This window comes from Hippichthys cyanospilos, chromosome 8, assembly GCF_059441005.1.
Source record: "Hippichthys cyanospilos isolate Australia breed blue-spotted pipefish chromosome 8, RoL_Hcya_1.0, whole genome shotgun sequence".
NCBI lineage: Eukaryota > Metazoa > Chordata > Actinopteri > Syngnathiformes > Syngnathidae > Hippichthys > Hippichthys cyanospilos.
The window spans coordinates 23026654-23046917 of record NC_142376.1 but is presented as its reverse complement, the minus strand read 5'-3'; the positions used below and the strand labels follow the sequence as shown (position 1 = coordinate 23046917).

Sequence of the window (20264 nt, the reverse complement as noted above, 5' to 3'; positions counted from 1 at the left end):
TTGCCTGGTGTGTGTATGACTGTTTTTTTATGATGATGTTGCCTTTTATTCTTGTGCTGGAAACCCAATTTCCCTGGGAACTCTCTCTATGGATTGATGAAGTACAATTGAATTGAATTGAATTGATTATGTGAGGTGGACTTGCTTACCACTCTGCAACCGAGCCACATTTCTGATACAGTGGGCCCCCGGGTTACGAACTTAATCCGTTCAGCGGCTACGCTCGTAACTCGAACTGCTCGTATGACGGGAAATCCAAACCTATGTTAATTAGTGAATGCGTGCAACGCGTGCAAAAACCTTAGGTAAAAACATCACGACTTTATACACATATTAAAAATGAGTAGCATAATCTACTGTACAGTTAAATTAAATAACATATACAAAGGAAAAATGACATTTACCTTTGGAGCGATGTGACTTGAGCTGGGTGGAGGCGGAGGGGAGCAGAGACCAACCCGCATAATTTATTTATTTATTTTCTTAAAACGGGAACTTTTCTCAAACTAGAACATATCACCGGCGATTTCCTTCTCTTTAATCCATAATGGAAGAAGCCTCTCCATTTTGTTGTCGAGCGAGGTCCGTACCCCGGCAAGGAAAGTCTTGCCCTTAGAAGATTGCCGAGCGGTTCCGTCCATACTCACGAGCAAGGTTAACTATGCATGCGCCTCCTTCGTATTTTTTATTTTCTCCTGCTTGGTTTCTATTGTCATCATCCTCTTACTTCTTCCTTTACCGCCACTTGCAATTTAAGAAGCCATGTCTAACAGATAAAGTTTGCAAAGTCTTCACAACATTCCTTCCTTCCGTTTCACTCATTTTCTCTCCTTCCTTCCATCCTGACAAGCTGTGCCATCAAGCGAGATAAAGGCGTTCGGCCAATAGCATATCGGCATTTCTGTGATTGACGTGACGCCGGCCAATAGCATCTCCGTGAGTGAGACCGGGTGACCTTAATCGACCAATAGCATATTGGCATCTCCGTGACTGACTCCGTGACTGACACCGTGACTGAGACAGTGACTGTGACGTTCTAAGAGCAATAGCGTTCACGTTACCGTCACAAGCGTCAACTGCTGATTTTGATTGACGCAGCTAAGCGAAAATATATTTGCATACACAATGGCCGGCATGTCGGCTTGTTCGTAAGACGAAAGGTTTGCTCGTAAGTGGGGGACAAAAATCTCCGTGGTCCACGCTCGTAAGTCGAAATGTTCGCAAAACAGGGTGTTCGTAAACCGGGGGCCGACTGTACTTTAAACAGTGAACTTCAATAAATTACATTACAGTGATTCCCCTACTTCGCGGTTAACGGGAGGTGTCAACCTCCCGCGAAGTCTGAAACCCGCGAAGTCGGGTATCAGTTCCTAGATTTCTATGTACGCCCCAATATAGCCACAGTAACCATAAACAATCTCTTTTTTGGGTATTTTTTACATATTTTATTTCCTTTCTTAATTTAACATTACATTATCCTTATTAACATTATTGTATATTCATTAAATAACTAATATTACTTAGTTTGTTGAGAATTTGTTCTCAGGACTGGTTATCTGGACCAAGACTCCGGTGAAAGAGTACGCAAGTCATCACATTGAACTTCACATTTATTTTGGTTCATGTATGGTGTATCATGTAGTATCTGTTGAATAATAAATCAACAACAATGTTAAAGTCAGTCAACTAACATAATCACTTGCTGAACTTTAATCTATGAATTTACTGTTTTTTTAGCCGACATTATCGGGTTAGCAACAACTAACAACAACTACTAATTATAAAGTGCAACCTCTACACAAACGAACACATAAAGAGAATAAACACTCATCGATTACTAAACATAGGCAGTAGCATGCGTTATCAACATAAATAATAAACTATAAATATGAATTCACGTTGTCATTCACTACGTCACCGTAACAAGCCGAATGACGCACAGAGAACGTAAAACAGGAAACGGAAATGCAACGCAAACCGACAAATTAAAAGCATGCATTTCAAAATAAGATAAAAAATGTCATAAACTCTAACGCTTGAAAAATTCTTAACATAGTTATTAACTAATATTACTTAGTTATTTGATGAATACAGTACTGTTTAATGTACTTTTTTGCTTTTTTCTTTTTTCAAATTTTTCGCATTTTTTAAATTATTTTTTTTATTTTGAAATATTTTTAATTTTTCCTGAAAAACCCACGAAGTACTGAGACCACAATATCTGAAACCGCGAAGTAGGAGGGATTACTGTAATCCAGTGCTAACAATTTTAACAATTGGTGTTCCGTTTATAATTTACAGGTTGTCAAGGTGATCTACCGACTTCACTGTCCGTCTCAAAGTTAAAAACAAACTCGATGCCAACAAAAGTCAGAGCACATGGTGTCATTACTTTGGGTAAAAGCAAACTCTTGTCGGGTTGTTCTTTGTTTTGCAAATAGTCTGAGAAATGGTACTTATTTCTTCTCATGCTTTCTAATTCGATCAGGTAAGCTATGTCTGCAGCATGAGGAACTGGTCCAGAAGGAGCTTCCTGTGTTTGCCAGAGAGCTAGAGGTTGGCGCAGAAGTCGCTGTTCGCCACAACGTTGTGGTGGTTATGTGCGATTTATGTGTTCAATATGCGCATTTAGTGGAACACTATATGTCTAACATTTCTTCCTGTCTACGAGACAATGAAACAATCATCAGGGAGCAAACTCTCATCATGCTGACCAACATCCTCCAGGTAGGAAGGAGAGACCAAGGATCTGCTAAATGTTATTATAAGTTAGATAAAACAATGTGAGTCTGCACAATCGTTTTCTGTATATTAAACATCGGGGGGGGGGCATGCAGACACTGTTGAACCTCTAGAGCTAAGGCAGTGGAACATTTGCTTTCCTTCAGGGCACTTTTTGAAAGCTGGAAAGCAGACAAGAATCCGTCCAAAGGAATTGTCTTTGTTAACATTTTTCTAGAGCAGCTGGAATTTAATCATGACCTTTTGATTACAAAACCTAACAACAGAAAAACAACAGTGTAGAACCAGTACATGACACCAATAAAATTATTTAAGGCTTCAATTCTATTTTTATAACTTAACTAGTTGATTAGTGAGATAGTGCTGCACGCTCATTGGACAGGACTGGGGTTATGAGCCAGGCAGTTGGAAGGTGGGAGTAGCTATTAAGTGCTGACATATAAGTGAAAAAAAACCTAAGTGAGAATATGTCAGGGTTATCTTTAAAAGTTGACTAAGACAAGCCCTGCTGCTAAACAGCAAAATAGTAACTCAGACCAGCCAAAATTGACTTTTCTCCACCTAGGCAAAGGGAAAAGCTTGGCGTACATACTCATGCGTTGCCAACAGCTTTTTTTGTCGCTCAAGACTCTCCGCCTGCTTTTTATTAATTCAGCAAAGCATTGCACATTACAAGACATAACAAAAAGAGCCAGCCGGGCGCCACCAACAGCTGGGCCAAGGTCCCAGCTCACACTTTCCTGCATCAATAGCTTTATCTAAGGACTGGGGCGAGATGAACTAGGACTGCATAGACGGATAGCAATGCACACTATTCTAGACAAGAAATAAGGCCATAATGATAACAGCCTAATATATGATTCCCTTCACAGAATACACTACTGTAAACTAGTAATTAGGGTTGTGTTTATCTTAAGATAAAATATTAGGGTGGCTGTACTTCTCAGCTAACACCCTAGCTCTAGTCTTAGACATCATAAACAAAGATATACTTTGCATTTGCCTAGCAAAAACCCTTTGAAAGTGAATTCCACAAAGTAACCCTAACCCCAGACTTTAAAATAATGTTTGTAATTGTATATACTGTCTGTCTTCAAGCCAATGGGTATCATTTATTCCTTTCTTTATTTGATATTTTAAGGGGGAGTTTGTCAAATGGAAGGGTTCGCTCTTCTTCCGCTTTATGGTGACGCTGATTGATCCCGACCCAGCCATTGCCAGGTAAATTTGATATCCTCTACATTGCTCAAAAAAGTTTCAAGATAGCATAATACCGACTTCCGGTTGGGTAAAAAAGTGGAATGCACGGCTGAGTAGAGGACTTCTTCCAAACCAACTTGAATAACACGTTTAAACTCGTTATGAAATAAACTCTGAACAAATAATCTATGATAATGAACAGGGGAACAGCCAGAGCTGAGAACAAAAAATAACCAGGAAAGTAGATCACGATAAAAGCAGACAAGATATAAGGAAATTTGCTAACTCCTGAAGCGAAGGAAAGGAATGCAGTGGCAAGCTAACCTGGCCGACAGCACGCAAACACAAGTCACGCAAGCCGACTCGCAAAATGATCTAAAAGCTGTTAAAGAAAAAATGAAATGATAGAGCTGAAACAAGACACTGGCTAGAAATTCATTACATTTACAATGGGAATGGAGGAACAGAAGGAGAAGTTCACAGCTATGCTACTGTGAGTGAAAGACGTTGAGCAGTAGAATGGGTTAGTGTGCTAGTCATCATCTGAACTGTTGACAGAACGTCATTGGTTCCTCAGGAAATTGAATGATATTGACACCAGGTCCATGAGAAATAATTTGAGGATCTTTGGAATTAAGGAGGGTGCTGTTGGAGTTTATTAGAGAACGGCTTCAAAGGGAACTCAATATAAACATGGACTTGCAAATTCAGGATGCACCACCTTGATCAATCATTGTCAACTTCCAACAGTATGCTGTGAAAGATGTTGCTGACTGACAAAAGCCTGGAGAAAGTTGACATACGAGAAAAACAGAATTTATTTTGACTGCAACTACACCACCAACAGGAGAGATATGATTTATATGTATACCCTATTCAATGGACCTCAGAGATAGGTTTGGAAATCCAATCCACTTTATTTTTATTGCACACTTTTAACAAACACAAGGTTTCAAAAATGCTGCACAAGAAAAATAAAACACAATAAGTTACACAATAACAACACAATAAAACAGTGAAATAGCCTACAGGAGAGGTATGATTCATATTTATACCCTATTCAATGGACCGCAGAGATGGGCTTGGAAATCCAATCCACTTTATTTATATTGCACTATTTTAACAAACACAAGGTTTCAAAAATTCTGCACAAGAAAAATAAAACACAATAAATAGCCTCCCGCAGAACTGTCAACCCTGACTGTGACTCCAAACATCACCCAATGCCAGAAATCCAGGATCAGTCCTCACCAAAATTAATGTGGACTCAGACTGATCTGATCTGAATCACTGACAAAAGAATCCAAACTGGAGCAATCACTTTTACATTTTAGAGGTTCGAATGGGCAAGAGAGGAGGTGAGCTGATGTATTTATGTACAAGAAGGAGCCCTGAGTGTAAATAGAGAGCTTTCGTGCCCGATGAACATGCATCATTGCGATATTTCTGTACTAATGTACTAATACTAATTGCATTCAGTTCCCTTTACTTCCATCACACTAAGAAATCGGGAGGTGATTTTGCCAATGGAAAGAGGCATTCCAGGAGCAAAAACTGATTTACAAATTGCTCCAAAATGGGTTGATTTTTTTTTTTAAACAAAAAGACAATTTCATTTTTCTGTGCAAAATATTAATATTGTTAGTTTTTAATTAAAAAAAACAAAACAAAACATAAAGACCATGACTACAGCCTACCTTTAATTGTCAGGTGGCCCAGGGGCCAGATCTGGCTCACCAAACCATCTTATGTGGCCCACAAAATGCTGATTTGACTTTAAGGTTCTGGCTAAAATACCGAATTTGCAAGTTGTCTTCAACTTTGACAAATTTCAGGGGGGGAAAAAAAACAAGCATTTGTGTTCCCAAGCTCTGTTTTGAACAATTTTTACCGGCCTCTGATTTCAAAATAAGGTAAATGTGTGATGAACACACTTAAAATTTGTTTGACTCCACATTCATACCAACCCTCCGACAGAACCTATAACAACAAAGTGGTCCACGATAATGATGAGTTTTACACCCCTGCTTCAATTGTTCATAGCATGGGTAATGAGCTACTGAAAGTTACAATCATACTGGGCCGTTGCTGCTGCCAAAACCTAAATAAACTAACATAAACATGTTACATTTTCTGTCTTTTACAGCCTGTGTGAATACTGCCTACTCCACATACTGTTGAAAAAAATCCCTGAAATGTTTAATCAGCATTTCATTGAGTGTATCTACCACTTCAACTCATACAGTAGACACAAGTTATACAACAAATCCCCTCAAACTGAAAGGTAGGAATAAGATAGGAGTTAACTTGCCAAGAGAAATATCTTCTGTGCCTAGGTTGTTTATTTTGTGTTTGTTTTTTTGTCATCAGAGAAAAAGTATTCTCACTGAAAGGGCCTCAGCATCATGAGAAACGTTTTCGAATTTATCGGTTTCTGCTGCAAAACTTGACTGATGCTCAGCGCTTCAACATTACCAACAAGATCAACCTGAATGTTCTCGGTGAGCGAATTTGTTGTACAACTAGGCTGTGTTCATACAGAACTGTGCCGTTTTTAGCAAGTGTCCAAATCCAATCAAGCCCCAGCCCCCTGACTGGTGGCTGTAGCAATGACGTTGAAAATGGGGAGTCATCAAGCATGTGTAGAATTTGATGTCATGTACAGGGGGCCCCCATGTTACAACATTAATCTGTTCCGCGGTTGGTTGGTTGTACCGCGGTTGGGGTCGTAAGGCGAATTCGTTGTATGACAGGCAATCCAAACCTGTGTTAAATAGCTAATGCGTTTAGAACCCCGGGTAAAAACATCAAAATTAAACATACATATTCAAAATTGGTCCCAAAATAGTATACTAAGTGCTACGTATGTATCATATGCATGTAAAAAATCAGAAAACATGATAAATAAAAAATATAGAAAGGATTTATATACCTTTGAGTGGCGCTTGTTATGCCCATATGCCATAAAAGGGTTATCTCCAGCATCGTTTCCATATAAATCATCGTCTTACTTCTCTCTTTAACATCACTAGCAATCTTGGGACCCATGGCTAACCCTTTCAACTTTGAATTAAGCAGTAAAATGCACTATAAATACATTTTTGTAACCACTCACAATCGAACAAAGCTTTACCTTTCCGCCATTTTGAAACAAGTAAGGCCGATCAATAGCAGATCACCATCTCCGTGAGGAGACGCCGACCAATAGCAGACCAGCATTGTAGGCACGCGTTGCATGGAAGCAGTTAGACCACAATACTAAATAAGTGCAATTACCTAAAAACGCCAGCAGATGGAGGCAAAACAACACAAATACAGCCAAGCCTAGGGTCATGACAGCTATTTTGGTAGCATAACTGGGAAAATGTCATAAAGAGGGAATGAAAAAGCTCAGTATTCCATGTCGCAACATGAAAATGATGTAAATCAGGGACGTTGTAACACGGGGGTCCACTGTACTTGCGACAGGTGCAACAACAGTTATGGGCATGTTCACAAAAAATTAAACCCACCTATGCACTGGTGGGTGTTTTTACAAGAGGCAGAGTGCTTTGCACTCACATTTCGAAAGCTGAAATCTTCCCAGACACCCGACTTCACTCAATGAAAGTAGCATATGATAACATGTTAGCCACTTTACCTAGGTTAGTTAGCTGCAGTAGCTAACTTACAGTGGTAGTGAAGCCAACAAACCAATAAAAGGACAATGTGATTGACAGCTGCAGTAGAGGAGGACTCAAGTGCAATGCACATTGAGACCTACACTAAGCGGGAGGGAAAAGAATACCGGTTTTGACAGACTTGGATTGTTTTAAATAACTGACTTCTAAATAAATGGATAAAGAAACGATTTTTAAAACCACTATAAATTGCCAATCCAGTTATCATCCCATGCCTAGTGATAAGTAATGGCTAAATTGTAATTTGTACTGTATTTGTACTGTATCGTATATTAAGCTCACTGTGATTTAAAGAACATATTGGGAGTTCAAGTGATATTAGCAAAAAATATGCAATTAGAGTACAGAGGATAAAAATTACTTTGAAGCATGAATTTTGTGAGTAAGTTATTTTCTGGAATATTTTCAAGTTCTTTGCCTGTTTTCATGAAGTGATGGGATTTCCATAATTGCCTAGCTCTTGCTAATTCTGAACATAGCCACATCCATAGTGTGCACACTTGCTTAGCCACATATCAGTTGTTATCATTTTACTACCCCTCTCAAAACTATTTTTCAATTGAGTTGTACAAGTATATAGTTCATAGTAATCATTTATCTTGCACTTGCGCTCTTTTTCTTTTTTCTTGGTCTTGCTCTCTCATTCACAAGATCAAGGCATGTAAACAGGAGGAATGAATGTATAGATGTTTACAGGTGTACTACTCCTAAGTTTATATCACCGTACAGCTTTAGTTGGCAGAAATACAATTGCGCTCACAAGTCTGGCTTGCAAACCCATAAGCACAACTGCGTACCACTCTTTCAACCTTGCAATGTGGATGATGTGGTGCAACAAAACTTTAAAACCAAACTTGTCTTTTGACATTCCAGCCTGCTTTGCAAATGAAGAGCTGACTTTGGATGCAGATGGTGAGGAGATTTTATCAGAGACTTTCAACATACTGATGCTGAAAGAGATAAAGCTGCAGGACATATCTCAGCGACCTGGAAGAGCTGCAGGGGAGGAACAAGAGGAGAACATGCCCACTACGGTAAAAGTGGTTCTTCAGGCAGCTCAAAGTAAAGTGGTTTCTCAGGTGAGTGGGTAAGTTAATATTGGACATGTTTGTGTGCACTTCTTTCTAAATATTGCTGGTAGGTTCAGGAGTTACCGTATTTTCTGCACTATAAGGCGCACCTAAAAGCCTTAATTTTTTTTTTTTTTTAAATCTGATGGTGCGCCTTATAATCGAGTGCGCCTTATTTGTGGATCAATATTGAGATTGGGATCCGTAGATGGGGAATGAACTGATAAAGTAAGCTTTACCTGTTTCTTTTGTGTGTTTACAGTTGAACAAGGTTGGTCATATTGACATTGAGTTATTATGCTATTGAGAGTTTGGAGTTATTATTTGAGTTATTATTGTTATTACTTTTAGTATTACTATATTGTGATTGAAAAAGCTTTAATGTGTCATTAATTGAGGGTGCGCCTTATAATCCGATGTGCCTTAAATATGGATTTTTTTTTTAAAAATGTCATTAATTGAGAGTGCGCCTTATAATCCGGTGCGCCTTATAGTGCGGAAAATGCGGTAGTTTGCTTTTAAGCTACTTTTATCTTTGGTCTCCAGCTCAGGAAGAAGGCGTTCATAGAGAACACAGTTCCTCTAATAATTAGTCTTAAGCAGTTACTGGAGCAGAAACGGTCTCCTGTCCTCAAAGATCTCGTGGCCTATCTACAGGTTAGTGTGTGTGCGTGTGTATGGGTGTGTGCGTACGTGTGTGCATCTATCTGTGTGTGGTTTGGTGTGTGCGTTTGTGCATGCATAAAAACATTCCATATATTTTACTCACATTAAATGAGTAAGAAACTTATTGAATGAGTAAGAAATGTTTAGATATTTTATAATTGTGTGTGTGTTTGTGTGTGTATGTGTAGGTGTGTGTGTGTGTGTGTGTGTATATGTATATTAGGGCTAGGTATTGGGTCTTAAAAGTGTATTGCGATATATTGTGATACAGAAAAGGTGTATCACGTTAATTTGGCAGAGCCACGACATAGTGCTGTGCAGCGGATGCAAAGCATGTGGAACTGCTCCACAGATGCGCTTTGAGGTCTTGAGCCCACCCTGGAGAGCCTTCCTGTCTTGTGCTGTTCAGTTGCCGTACCAGACTGTGATGGAGGTGGACAGGACACCTTGGATTGTACATCTGTAGAAGCTATTGAGAATCTTTGCTGGCATGACAAATTTCTTCAGTCTCTGCAGAAAGTACAGTCGCTGTTAGGACTTCTTGATGATCTGTCGAGTGTTGTGGGACCAGGTGATATCCTCACTGATGTAAGTCCTGTGGAATTGGAAGGCTTTCACACATTAATGAATAGTGGTGGTTTGTGCAGCTCCATCTGCCACCTTGGGTCTATGATCAGTCTTTGGTCTTGTCTGTGTTGAGGTGGAGATTGTTCCTGCAACAATGTCTGCCACCTCTTTCCTACATGCTGTCTCAACCCTCACAGTGATCAGCCTGATGACTCTAGTGTCATCTGCATACTTAATTATGCTGGTGTTGTTTTGGGAGGTAAAACAGTCTCAGGTGAAGAGTGTGTAAAGCAAGGAGTTCAGCACACATTCCTGGGGTATCCTGTGCTTACAGTTCTGGTACTGGATGCGCGGTTGTGGACTCTGACTCTGGGGTCTACCTGTGAGAAAGTTCAGCACCCAGTTGCAGAGGCAGGGTGGCAGACAGATTGTAAGGAGTCAGTTTGTCAGGGATGACTGTGTTGAATGCTGAGTGGTAATCGATGAAGAGCTTTCTTACATATGTGTCCTTGCTCTTCCAAGTGTGTGAGTGCTGTGTGAATTTTCTTACCAAATGCTCAAATCTCTTGAAACCTGTCCTTATTCATCTGTTGGTAAAAGTTGGCAAGAGTAAGTGTGCCAGTGCTGTGTGGATGGCGGTGTTGACTGCATCATCCGAGGACCGGTTCTTAAAATATGCAAATTGTATAGGGTCCACGGTGTCTGGAATGGTCTTTTTGATATGAGTCATGACAATCCTCTCAAAGCACTTTATTGTGATTGACATGAGCGCTATGGGGCGGTAGTCATTCAGGCAGGTCACGGTGCGTTGCTTGGGGATAAGCACTATGGTGTTGGCCTTGAAGTGGGTGGGGACAGAGGCTTGTACAAGGGACAGGTTAAAGATGTCCGCAAACACATCACCTATCTCTGATGAGGAAACCTTGAGTGCACGGCCGGCGATGTTATCTGGACCACCTGCTTTCCGCGGGTTTATTTTGCTCAGAACCTTGCGCATCTCTGCTGGTGTCACCATGAGAGGAGGGTCCTGTGCACCATCTCCGCCCAGCATCATTCTCTGCTGATCAGGATTCTTGGCATCAAAGCAGGCGTAGAACTCATTCAGCTCATCTGGCAGTGTGGCTTGGCTGGATGTGACTGCGCTGCTCCAATGTCGATAGTACGTGATGCGTTGAAGTCCCTCCCACATGCGTCAAGGGTTCGCGGTGGAGTAATAACCCTCCAGCTTCTGCCTATACTGTCTCTTGGCCTCTCTGATGGCTCTACTCAAGTCATATCTGGCCTTTTTGAAGTCCTCAGAGTTGCTTGAAATAAAAGCAGATGAGCATCTTTGTAATTTGGCCCTAACATCACAGTTTATCCGGGGCTTTTGGTTGGGATATATTCTGAGATGCTTAGGAGTTGTAGCGGTCTCTGTGCATGCACAATGTAGTGTAATTTGTTGGTTTGTAGAAGGCAATGTAATTAAATGCAAATAATGTGTGACACTGATATTTGCATTAGGTCTCAATGCAGGACTACCGTCACGAAGTCAAAGAGTTTTTTGCCAGAGATGAGCAACTAGCAGTAGAAGTGGAGTTTGCTCTAAAGGAAGCAGAAAAGGAGCGTGAGATAGAGAAGCGGATGGATAACTGCAACTTGAACCAAGACCCTAAAATGCTTAATGCTCAGGTAGGAATGTATTACTTGAAGAGTGAATCTTTGTTGAGTGTTCTGCCTATTATTTTTCAATTTCATCAATGAATCGGGTTAAAAGTGTGTTTAAATATTCCCCCCTGTTAAAAAACAACACATTTGATGTTTGATATGGGTGGAGAAATTATGCAAACTAAATCAATTATGACCTAGTCATTCAATTTGAACTGCAAGATGGCAGATAATAGACAGCAAATGTTGGTCTTTTTTTCAAAAGGAAAAGCAGATATTGGTAAATGTCTTATTCTGTTGAAGAGTCATTCCATGCCAAATCACTTAATGGGTTGAACCATGCTGATTTTGATGAAACTTGGATTACTTGTTGATAGAGATGGCGCAACAAAATCAGCTGATGGGGGAAAAAAAATCATCAAAACACAAAAAACATCTTCATGACTCTGCACCCCCCCCCCCCCCCCACACACACACACACACACTCCCAGAAGTTTCCTCAACGCTCTACGCTGAACGAGCATGCTCCGCACCAGCACAGTACTGTGTATAATTCACCAAATATAAGACACACTTTTTCCACCATATACTGTATGAAGCCCAAAAGTATGGAGTGCATCCTATTAACGGTAACTTAAAGATTTTTTTTCTTTATTCGACATCATTCGAGGAGGATTTGAGGCTCAGATTTGTATTTTTATATTGTTTGTATTCTTACTTACAATAATTGCTGTAAGGGGACAAGCTAGAACGGAACGAACTAGAGGGTAAAGGTCAGTTGATTGTTAGCAGCGAATGCCTGTTGCCGCTAACAGCAGCTCATGGTAGCTGATGTTGTTACAGCATTATTTTTAATAAAAGAAGCAAGCAAACGTAACAAAAGTCCAAATCCATCCTTGTTCACACACAGGAATTTTACCAAAAGGTTCATCAAACACAGGCCTCTGTCTCTGAAGCACTTAGGAGATGGCGTACAGTTTTGAGATTTACAGTCTTCAAATTTTATGAAGTTAAAAATTTATTTTAACTTGTTTGACAACTGTTTTATGATTTTTACTTAACTCATAAAAAAATATGCAATTCATGATAAAAGAACACAGACATGCTTACATTAACACGCAAATATTTAATAAAAGAAGAGAAAAATGACAGGAAGTATTTATCTTTTCATATTTGAATAATGCAATTGTAGCACTTGTTATGCTGTAATGTGAATTATGATGTTTTGTATTATAACTTAGCCTAGTGCAGAAGATCTTGGCTCGGCTAGGAGGAAAGTGAGGTGCTCAATGATGAACGGAATGCATATAGTCAGCAAGGTGTTGTTATTATGTACAGTGAAGACAACAAAATATATACAATATATACAATGTGCACAGGGGTAGTTGGTTGGCTCACTCAGTCAGTGAGTCACACGGCAGGTGAACGCACTGGTCAGTTCGCTCGTGGGTTTAGCTCGCCATCAACGGGAACCTGGCCAGTCCCTCGTTTACAACAAATCATGGCGTGCACAATTTCTCATGAGAAGGGCGGAACATCTGCAATGGTCTGTGTCTGCTACGGTCCGTCCCGCACCCAACTCACGAGGGAATGCCGGGCGCGGCCATGTTTAAAAAGACGTGCACACGACGTCTCGCGATCGATCTCGCGATAGGTCGACACGAAGAAAGTAGCTGGGTTACACAATCATAAATACTGCCATTATGTTTCTTTTTTTGTTTTGTATTTCATTTTTACTCGCCCCATTGCTGTTATGACCAAAAGTTCATTTCATTATGACTTTCAGGTCATATCACTAAAATAGCTAACATAAAAATGTCTTTTTACATCCACTATTTTATATAATCGCAATGAGTACAGTAGTTTCCGCCTAACTTTGAAAAAAATTAAGTATTGAAAAGGACTGCCTTGCTTGTTGTATAATAGTTTTCAATGTTTTGATAATATGATAATATGATATGATGAGATTGACTCAGTAGTTCCTGAGATATAAAAGTTCAATTGAAGATAGCAACCACACTTTTGGTTAAAATGTCAAAGTTCAGGGGCAGTAGTTCCCAAACCCTCACTACGATTGTCCTCTAAAATTTTAGATTGTGTTGCACCATCACCATCAACAAGTACATCAACTTTCTTCATGATTGAAATCTGCCTGCTTAAAATTTTCTTATTTTCTGGAGGGTGATTTGGCATGGAATGAAAATAAATTGGTTTATATTCCTAAACTTTTTCAAAATCTATTAATTTGAGAATCACTTAATCGTTTTAAACGTTGCACCGCTATAAAATTTACTGCATCAACACGTGATCGATTTAAAGCCAAACACATATTTTCATCTCAAGAAAAAAAATGTTAACTATTTCAAATTACAATAACATGTAAGTAACGACGTTGTCACGGTCGTGACTCGGGGAAATAGTTAAACGGAAATAGTTCATTATTTTGTGTGTGGCCAGTAGATCCATGGACTAGCACCGGGCCGCGGACCAGCGGTTAGGCGCCCTCTGCAATCTACTCTTAAGTAGCTGTCTGTTCATAAGCAATGCACAAAACTGAAAAAGAATGTTTACAGCTTTCTTACATTTGCTGTGCTTCATGGTGTCATGGTCATTTAGCTCATGACTGTAGTGTCTGGTAACTCTGGCAGGCTTTGTTCCATCGTTCTCCTACTTTGTCCAGTCATCTCCATCCTTTCAACTTTTTCACACCACAGCCGCTGCCTCCAAATCACCTTTCTCCAAGAATTATACAGAGTGAGAGGTAAATTTGTCTGATTCATCCTGGAAATATAGCATTTCTAATGCACAATTTCATGAAGACGTCTACTGAAAATAAGATCAAATCATGATGAATAATTGCGTCCATATGCATGCCTATGAAAATAAAATTTCTGTTGCAGGCATATGCATGTCCTTTCCAGAACCAGATTAGAACGACAGTCTAAGTCCATCATTTTGGGAAGAACAGGTACCTCAGATGAACTTCAAACTACAATTCATGTGGTTCCTATATTTTAAGAATACAGTAATCCCTCGCTGTATCGCGGTTCATCTTTCACGGGTTTGCTGCTCCACGGATTTTTTACAGTGTGGATAATTGTTACAGCGCATTGTGCTTTGAATCCTGATTGGCTCAGGGGCTTTACTGTTGTCTCGAAATAAAATATTGACGCTGTACTCTATTGGTTTTTCACTTGTCAATTTATTATAAAAGGCAAGAGGATCCATAAGCTTGTTTTCTGGGAGCCTTTACCAAGATTTCTTTTGTAATAAATCGAAATTTAAAGTGTATTGTTATGATATAAGAGGCTTCACTTTAATTCGATGTCCGGGCCTATCCGTTTATAAAATTCTTCTTGCTCAGAAAAAGGAAGAGCTCAACAACTACTCATAACAACGTGCGGGTTCAGGACGAAGACACATAGGACTGTGAAATACGCGGGTGACAATGTTTCCAACTTTGTACTTCTATATTAAAATGATTGTCTTAAACAAATTTGGGGCTTTAAAACAGGTTTGATTTTTGGTTTTATTTGATAGTTTAGTATTGCATTTAAAATAACAAAAAATAAAGCTGGCTACATCACGGATTTCACTTTGCACGTGTTATTTTTGGAACATTACCCCCGCGATAAATGAGTGATTACTGTATAGCAAAAGTCTTGGGAGATTTATTGAGGATTTAGTTGCTAAAAAGAGGTTTTAATGTAGTTCAAACCACTAACTTTAATAAAACCTGAAACAAAAAACTTTTGGCAGAAGATTCTGATTCTTTAGAAAGGATGCCTTTTTTGGTTCTTTTGAACAAGGGAAATAAAACTGAATCAACTTCTATTACTTGATTTGTTTCATATTTGATATAGATGTATCCTTTTTCATGCTTAAAGTTCTTAGTTTCATAACAAATTATTACATAATACACACTATAACAAACATTTCGGAATTTCCAAACGTCAGAAAGAACTTTTTCCTAACCAATCCTTTCAAAACTTGACAAAGTAATTATCTCCTTTCTCAATTCTGGCCACTTTGTAAGGTCTGGAAAGCCATAACCTGGAAGAATAGCGCCCTCCAAAGGATTATTCATGCAATGTGTGTATCTGATCCAATACACCAAGCTTTTAAAGGGGAAAAAATATTGTCATATTCTCATAAACTACAGGGCTAACCATTTAATGCACTATATATGATATGTCCAGTGTTATCTCTGGTTTGGACAGCATTTGGTATTGTCTAACATTTTTCCATTTCCATTCCTATTAGCTTTCATGTACAAGCACAAAAAAAAAAAAAAACAAGTGAGCCCGATGCTTATCATAAATTGTACATAACGTAAAATTTCAACACATATACTTAAGTTCACACATCTGTAAGATAAAAGCCATTCTTTCTTCTTATGTCATCCATTAAGTGGTGTGCATCACACGAAATATTCTACTTAATTTAACAATTAATAAGAAACATTACCTTGAACCTTTGTTTTTTAGAAATACCTCAAGGAGCTGTGAAAAGCAGAGCCTTCAGCACACCGGCCGGTATAATTTCACACCAATGTTTACACAGCTCTGTTTGTATTCCCTAACAGTATTTACAGTACCTCTGTCTTTTCTCTTCACCCCAAACTTTTCAGGTGTTCGCATTGATGTAACATTTGAGGAGGGACTCAGTGCCATCTACAATGATATAAGTATGAACTTTCTCTAAATTCAATCTTTTGCAGTCCACCTTTTGTTGAATGAACATAATTTTTTTCCTCACCAATTTGACATGGCCAATGTTTCAAAGTTTCCTCCGATCTCAATTAGGGATGCCAAGATTAGTTGACTAAACATGATGGCAGCAAGGATCAAAATACTTAAAAATGAATTAGTCGAGTTGTTTATATACAAGTATTTACTGGCGTTTTGATTTTCCACTTGAATCTGCCTGTCCCACCCTTCAGACGGGCTTCTGCTTATTGTCTACCTCGTTCTGATGCACAAACACAGTAGTTCTAATCCAGGCCATGTGTGATGTAAACATAAGTGTTGTTAGTAAGTAATGCAGTCTCATGGCTATCTGTGTCAGCTAGAGTTTGAAAGTTTAAGCGCATTTTACCAAAAATAAAACAATGCCAACCTCTATTTCATGGCAGCAGGACACTGATAAATGAGCATCAAAAAGGAAGAATGATATGGCTGTCTGATTGCTTTTCCAGCATATTGATAGTTGTGTCCGGAAGCTAGCTAGCATTTGTACTCACAAGTTAATTCATGAGTTTGATGTAAATGCAATGTACTGTTTGATATGCTTACAACATGTTGTAGCATCTTCTTGGATTGTGGAGGCATTAGTCAGTGATTAACAAACATGCGGTAAATAATTGGCCATCACAGTGGAAGTGAAATCAGATATCATTATGCGGTCTAAAAACGGTGAAACGCCAATGAACGAGTTGCTGCGCACAAGAGAGACCGTATGAGTGCTATGTTCCGTTTTTGGGTTTTATTGATGTAATGAAAGTGATGGTTGAGATCGACCCCACCTCTCCGCTGCCATTCTTGCCAGCCGCATGCATGTCTGGTAACAGAATGATGCGTGCGTGCACTCTGGCATGAAAATGGCCGCCGCACCATTTCCAGTTGCACAGCCATTCAAAACACGAGTTCTATAAGAAATAAAATGCGGTGCAAGAACAAAGTCTATCAGACGAAACAGGAGCAAAAAGGAGCAGAACAATAGTACAATACTTTACAGTACAATTCCTATAGAGTAATGTATTTTTTTAAACGTAATTATTTTTTGTTATTATTTGTATGGTGTTCCAACTTTCACTGAACTTCGTGTTGCACCACGTCTTAAGAATGGATCCACGTTGTGAGTCGAGGACACCCTGTTATTAGGAATTATGTCAGTGTATACAGGTATATGAGCTGTTTTTGAATTACCTTAATTCCCCAAATATAACACCTTTTTCCCCCCTCCCTCAAAAATGAATTCCAAAAGTCTGGCTGTGTCCTACAAACTAGATAACTAGTAACTACAAATTAGATTATTTTTTCTCCCCGACACCATTCAAGGATGATACCCAAGGTAGAAAAGTGCTATATAAGTGAAAGTCCATTTACCATTGGTCTGTCAGCCACATAGCCAGGTTTTGACGCACAAATGTGCAGTTTTATATCGGCCATATTCTTACAATAATTACCGTAAAGGTACGAACTAGAGGGTGAAGGTCAGTTGACTGTTAGCAGCCAGTGCCTGTTGCAGCTAACCGCAGCTCTTGTTATCTGAGGTTGTTTAGGCATTCTTTTCAATAAGAGAAGCGAGCAGACTGAATCAAAGTTCAAGTTCGCCTTGTCGAAACACAGAGGAAAATTTTTAAAACGGAAAGGATCATCTATGATTCATTCAAAAGTGGCAAGGTATGGAGCTGTGTGTACCGATTAGAGAACACAGAAAGGTATTCCATTTGACTTGTTTATTTATAGTGGTCTTTTGGCATATACAAACAATCATAAACTCGATGGAACTGGGATGTTGTGCAACATCAGGTATTTATGGGAAAATGAATTAGAGCTGTGTCGCTAGGAAAAAGAAAAACAACTGGTTCGAGCCCATCCGACGTGACTCTGGTGCAGCCTTCACTAACCGCTCACAATGTGGGAAATCTGAAAAACACTTGACTTCACACGCAACAAAATTTTAACTTGCGGGTATGAACCCAAAAAAATAAGAGTTAATAGAAGATGAGATTTATTCTGTTTTGCTTTTGCTATGGTTTCACGTTGTTACCAAAGTGTTAGTGCGTCTTATACAGGGTAACAGAAAATAACAGAATTTGATGTCAATATTAAGAGATGCGTCTCATATATGGGAAATTACAGCACCTGTAAATCAGAAAATATTCTTGTCTAATACTACACATTTATACATTAACATGGTTAATGAATTGGTAAAAGGATCGTATTTTATACTTTTTATATACAGTAGTGTACTGTATAAACTACTCGTGTATGATTGAATGTAGAACTAGCATATGTGGTATAATGATCAGTTAAGGAAGATTAATGTCCTTGGACCCGATAAGTTAATACTTTTTCCTAGTCCTTTTCAAAAGTGTGCATACCTGTCAACCTTGGCCAATTGCTTCTCTTATAAATGATTGCAATTCCCCTTATTAAGCGATAATAAACCTTACAAACACAACGCAGCACATATTTACTCAAAGCAAGACAGACTATGTAGAATAAAAACAAAGATAATTTGTGTAAGTTATTTTATGTACTTTCTCATCCTTTTTACACGGAACACAGAACGAGAACTGAGGACCTTTTGTTGATGATTTAATCCATCCAGAATATTCACCTTGGAGGGAGTCCCATTCTTTTTGGTGTCAATGCGATCCCCGAGTTCTTCTCTTCCTACTTGGCGGTCGTTCCACGCTTACTTTCACGATTATAACAGGTTGATTCTTTGATTACAACACAAATGCCTGACTTCAAAATATACGGAAACGGCAATAATGTGACACGCGTAAAATAAATGCATGATCAAGGATAACTTTTGCTTGTTATCCTTCTTATCCACGACAATATAAGCAATCGACGATGCCGTTGTCATCCGCTACCAGTGAACGAGACGATCCAGTTTAGAGCCCAAATGGGTAAGACAACATCGGTCTTACAAAAAACATACCCCCTCTCGTACAAAAGTTGCTGTACGGCGTACACAATTTGAAATAATCAAAAAAACGTTTAAAGTACGGGAAAAAACGTATAAATTGACAGGTATGAGTGTGTATTTCTTTCAGGTGACTGTTGTGACTTGTGTTGTTATTGATGCTTTGTTTTTGTTGTATGTTTTTTTTTTAAATTATGTTTTTGTTTTTTAATGTCAGAGGTTTGCTTTACATTCTCATAAACATCTCTTTGCCCTGACAGGTTCTCGTTTGGAGTCTAGTCCTCTTCTCAAGTAGTCAGATATAAATGTGAGTTATGTGAAAAGTAAAATGTTCTTTTGGTTTGTTCCATAAATGAAAAGGTATGATATGATGTCGGATATGGCTTAAGCAAAGCTTTTTCTCTTACAGTTTACGGACATCCTGGACCAAGGCATTGGAATCTAAAGTCTCCTAAATGAATTTTTATTTACTTGTGTCTGTGTGTTTTCTTTCCCAAACGCATTGTTTTTATGGTTTGGTTTAACATTGATAATGAAAAGCACATACTGTATTTTAAATTTTCTAAATGTCTTTCTATTAAGAGCCTATTAACACTCAAAGTTAATATTTTTCTGTATTATTCTGGGAAAGCCATGTATTGTTTGATATTTTTTACAAGATTGATTTGTTTTCCTTGACAGGATTGAGTATAGAAAGGTTGCTATTTAATGCAAATAGTAAAGCGGGAGATTGGGTTGCCTTTGGCGTATGTGTCCTTTGTTCACTCTAGTTCTAATTGACATTGTGGATCATGATTATTCCCTTTTCTGCACTTTTATTCACATCTTTAATAAAACAGTCTCAATAAAAATAAACAAATATTACGCTTTAATTTGCATCATATAGAACATGTTTTTGTTTTGCTTTGTTTTGTCCTTGTTCCCTCTAGTTCTATTTCGCCCATCCAGACAGCCATAGGTGGTCCTAAAGGTACGGAATAAGCCTTTGCGCAAGCGCAAGACGAGAATGCATACCATCAAAAACATCATG

General features: G+C 38.8%; 1 protein-coding gene across 1 annotated transcript in view; it reads left to right on the top strand.

Moving 5' to 3' along the window:
* ncapd3 (non-SMC condensin II complex, subunit D3) overlaps positions 1 to 19979 on the top strand; it is a 70782-nt gene extending 50803 nt beyond the window's left edge. Inside the window, exons 22-35 of the mRNA XM_088421902.1 lie at positions 2302 to 2397; positions 2489 to 2727; positions 3884 to 3963; positions 6089 to 6226; positions 6313 to 6443; positions 8496 to 8701; positions 9239 to 9349; positions 11429 to 11596; positions 14221 to 14333; positions 14473 to 14540; positions 16060 to 16107; positions 16203 to 16259; positions 19495 to 19541; positions 19644 to 19979. Coding sequence (XP_088278028.1) covers positions 2302 to 2397; positions 2489 to 2727; positions 3884 to 3963; positions 6089 to 6226; positions 6313 to 6443; positions 8496 to 8701; positions 9239 to 9349; positions 11429 to 11596; positions 14221 to 14333; positions 14473 to 14540; positions 16060 to 16107; positions 16203 to 16259; positions 19495 to 19529 — 1490 coding nt within the window. The 3' untranslated portion in view covers positions 19530 to 19541; positions 19644 to 19979. The remainder of the gene's footprint in view (positions 1 to 2301; positions 2398 to 2488; positions 2728 to 3883; positions 3964 to 6088; positions 6227 to 6312; positions 6444 to 8495; positions 8702 to 9238; positions 9350 to 11428; positions 11597 to 14220; positions 14334 to 14472; positions 14541 to 16059; positions 16108 to 16202; positions 16260 to 19494; positions 19542 to 19643) is intronic.
* The last annotated feature ends 285 nt before the right edge of the window (positions 19980 to 20264 follow it).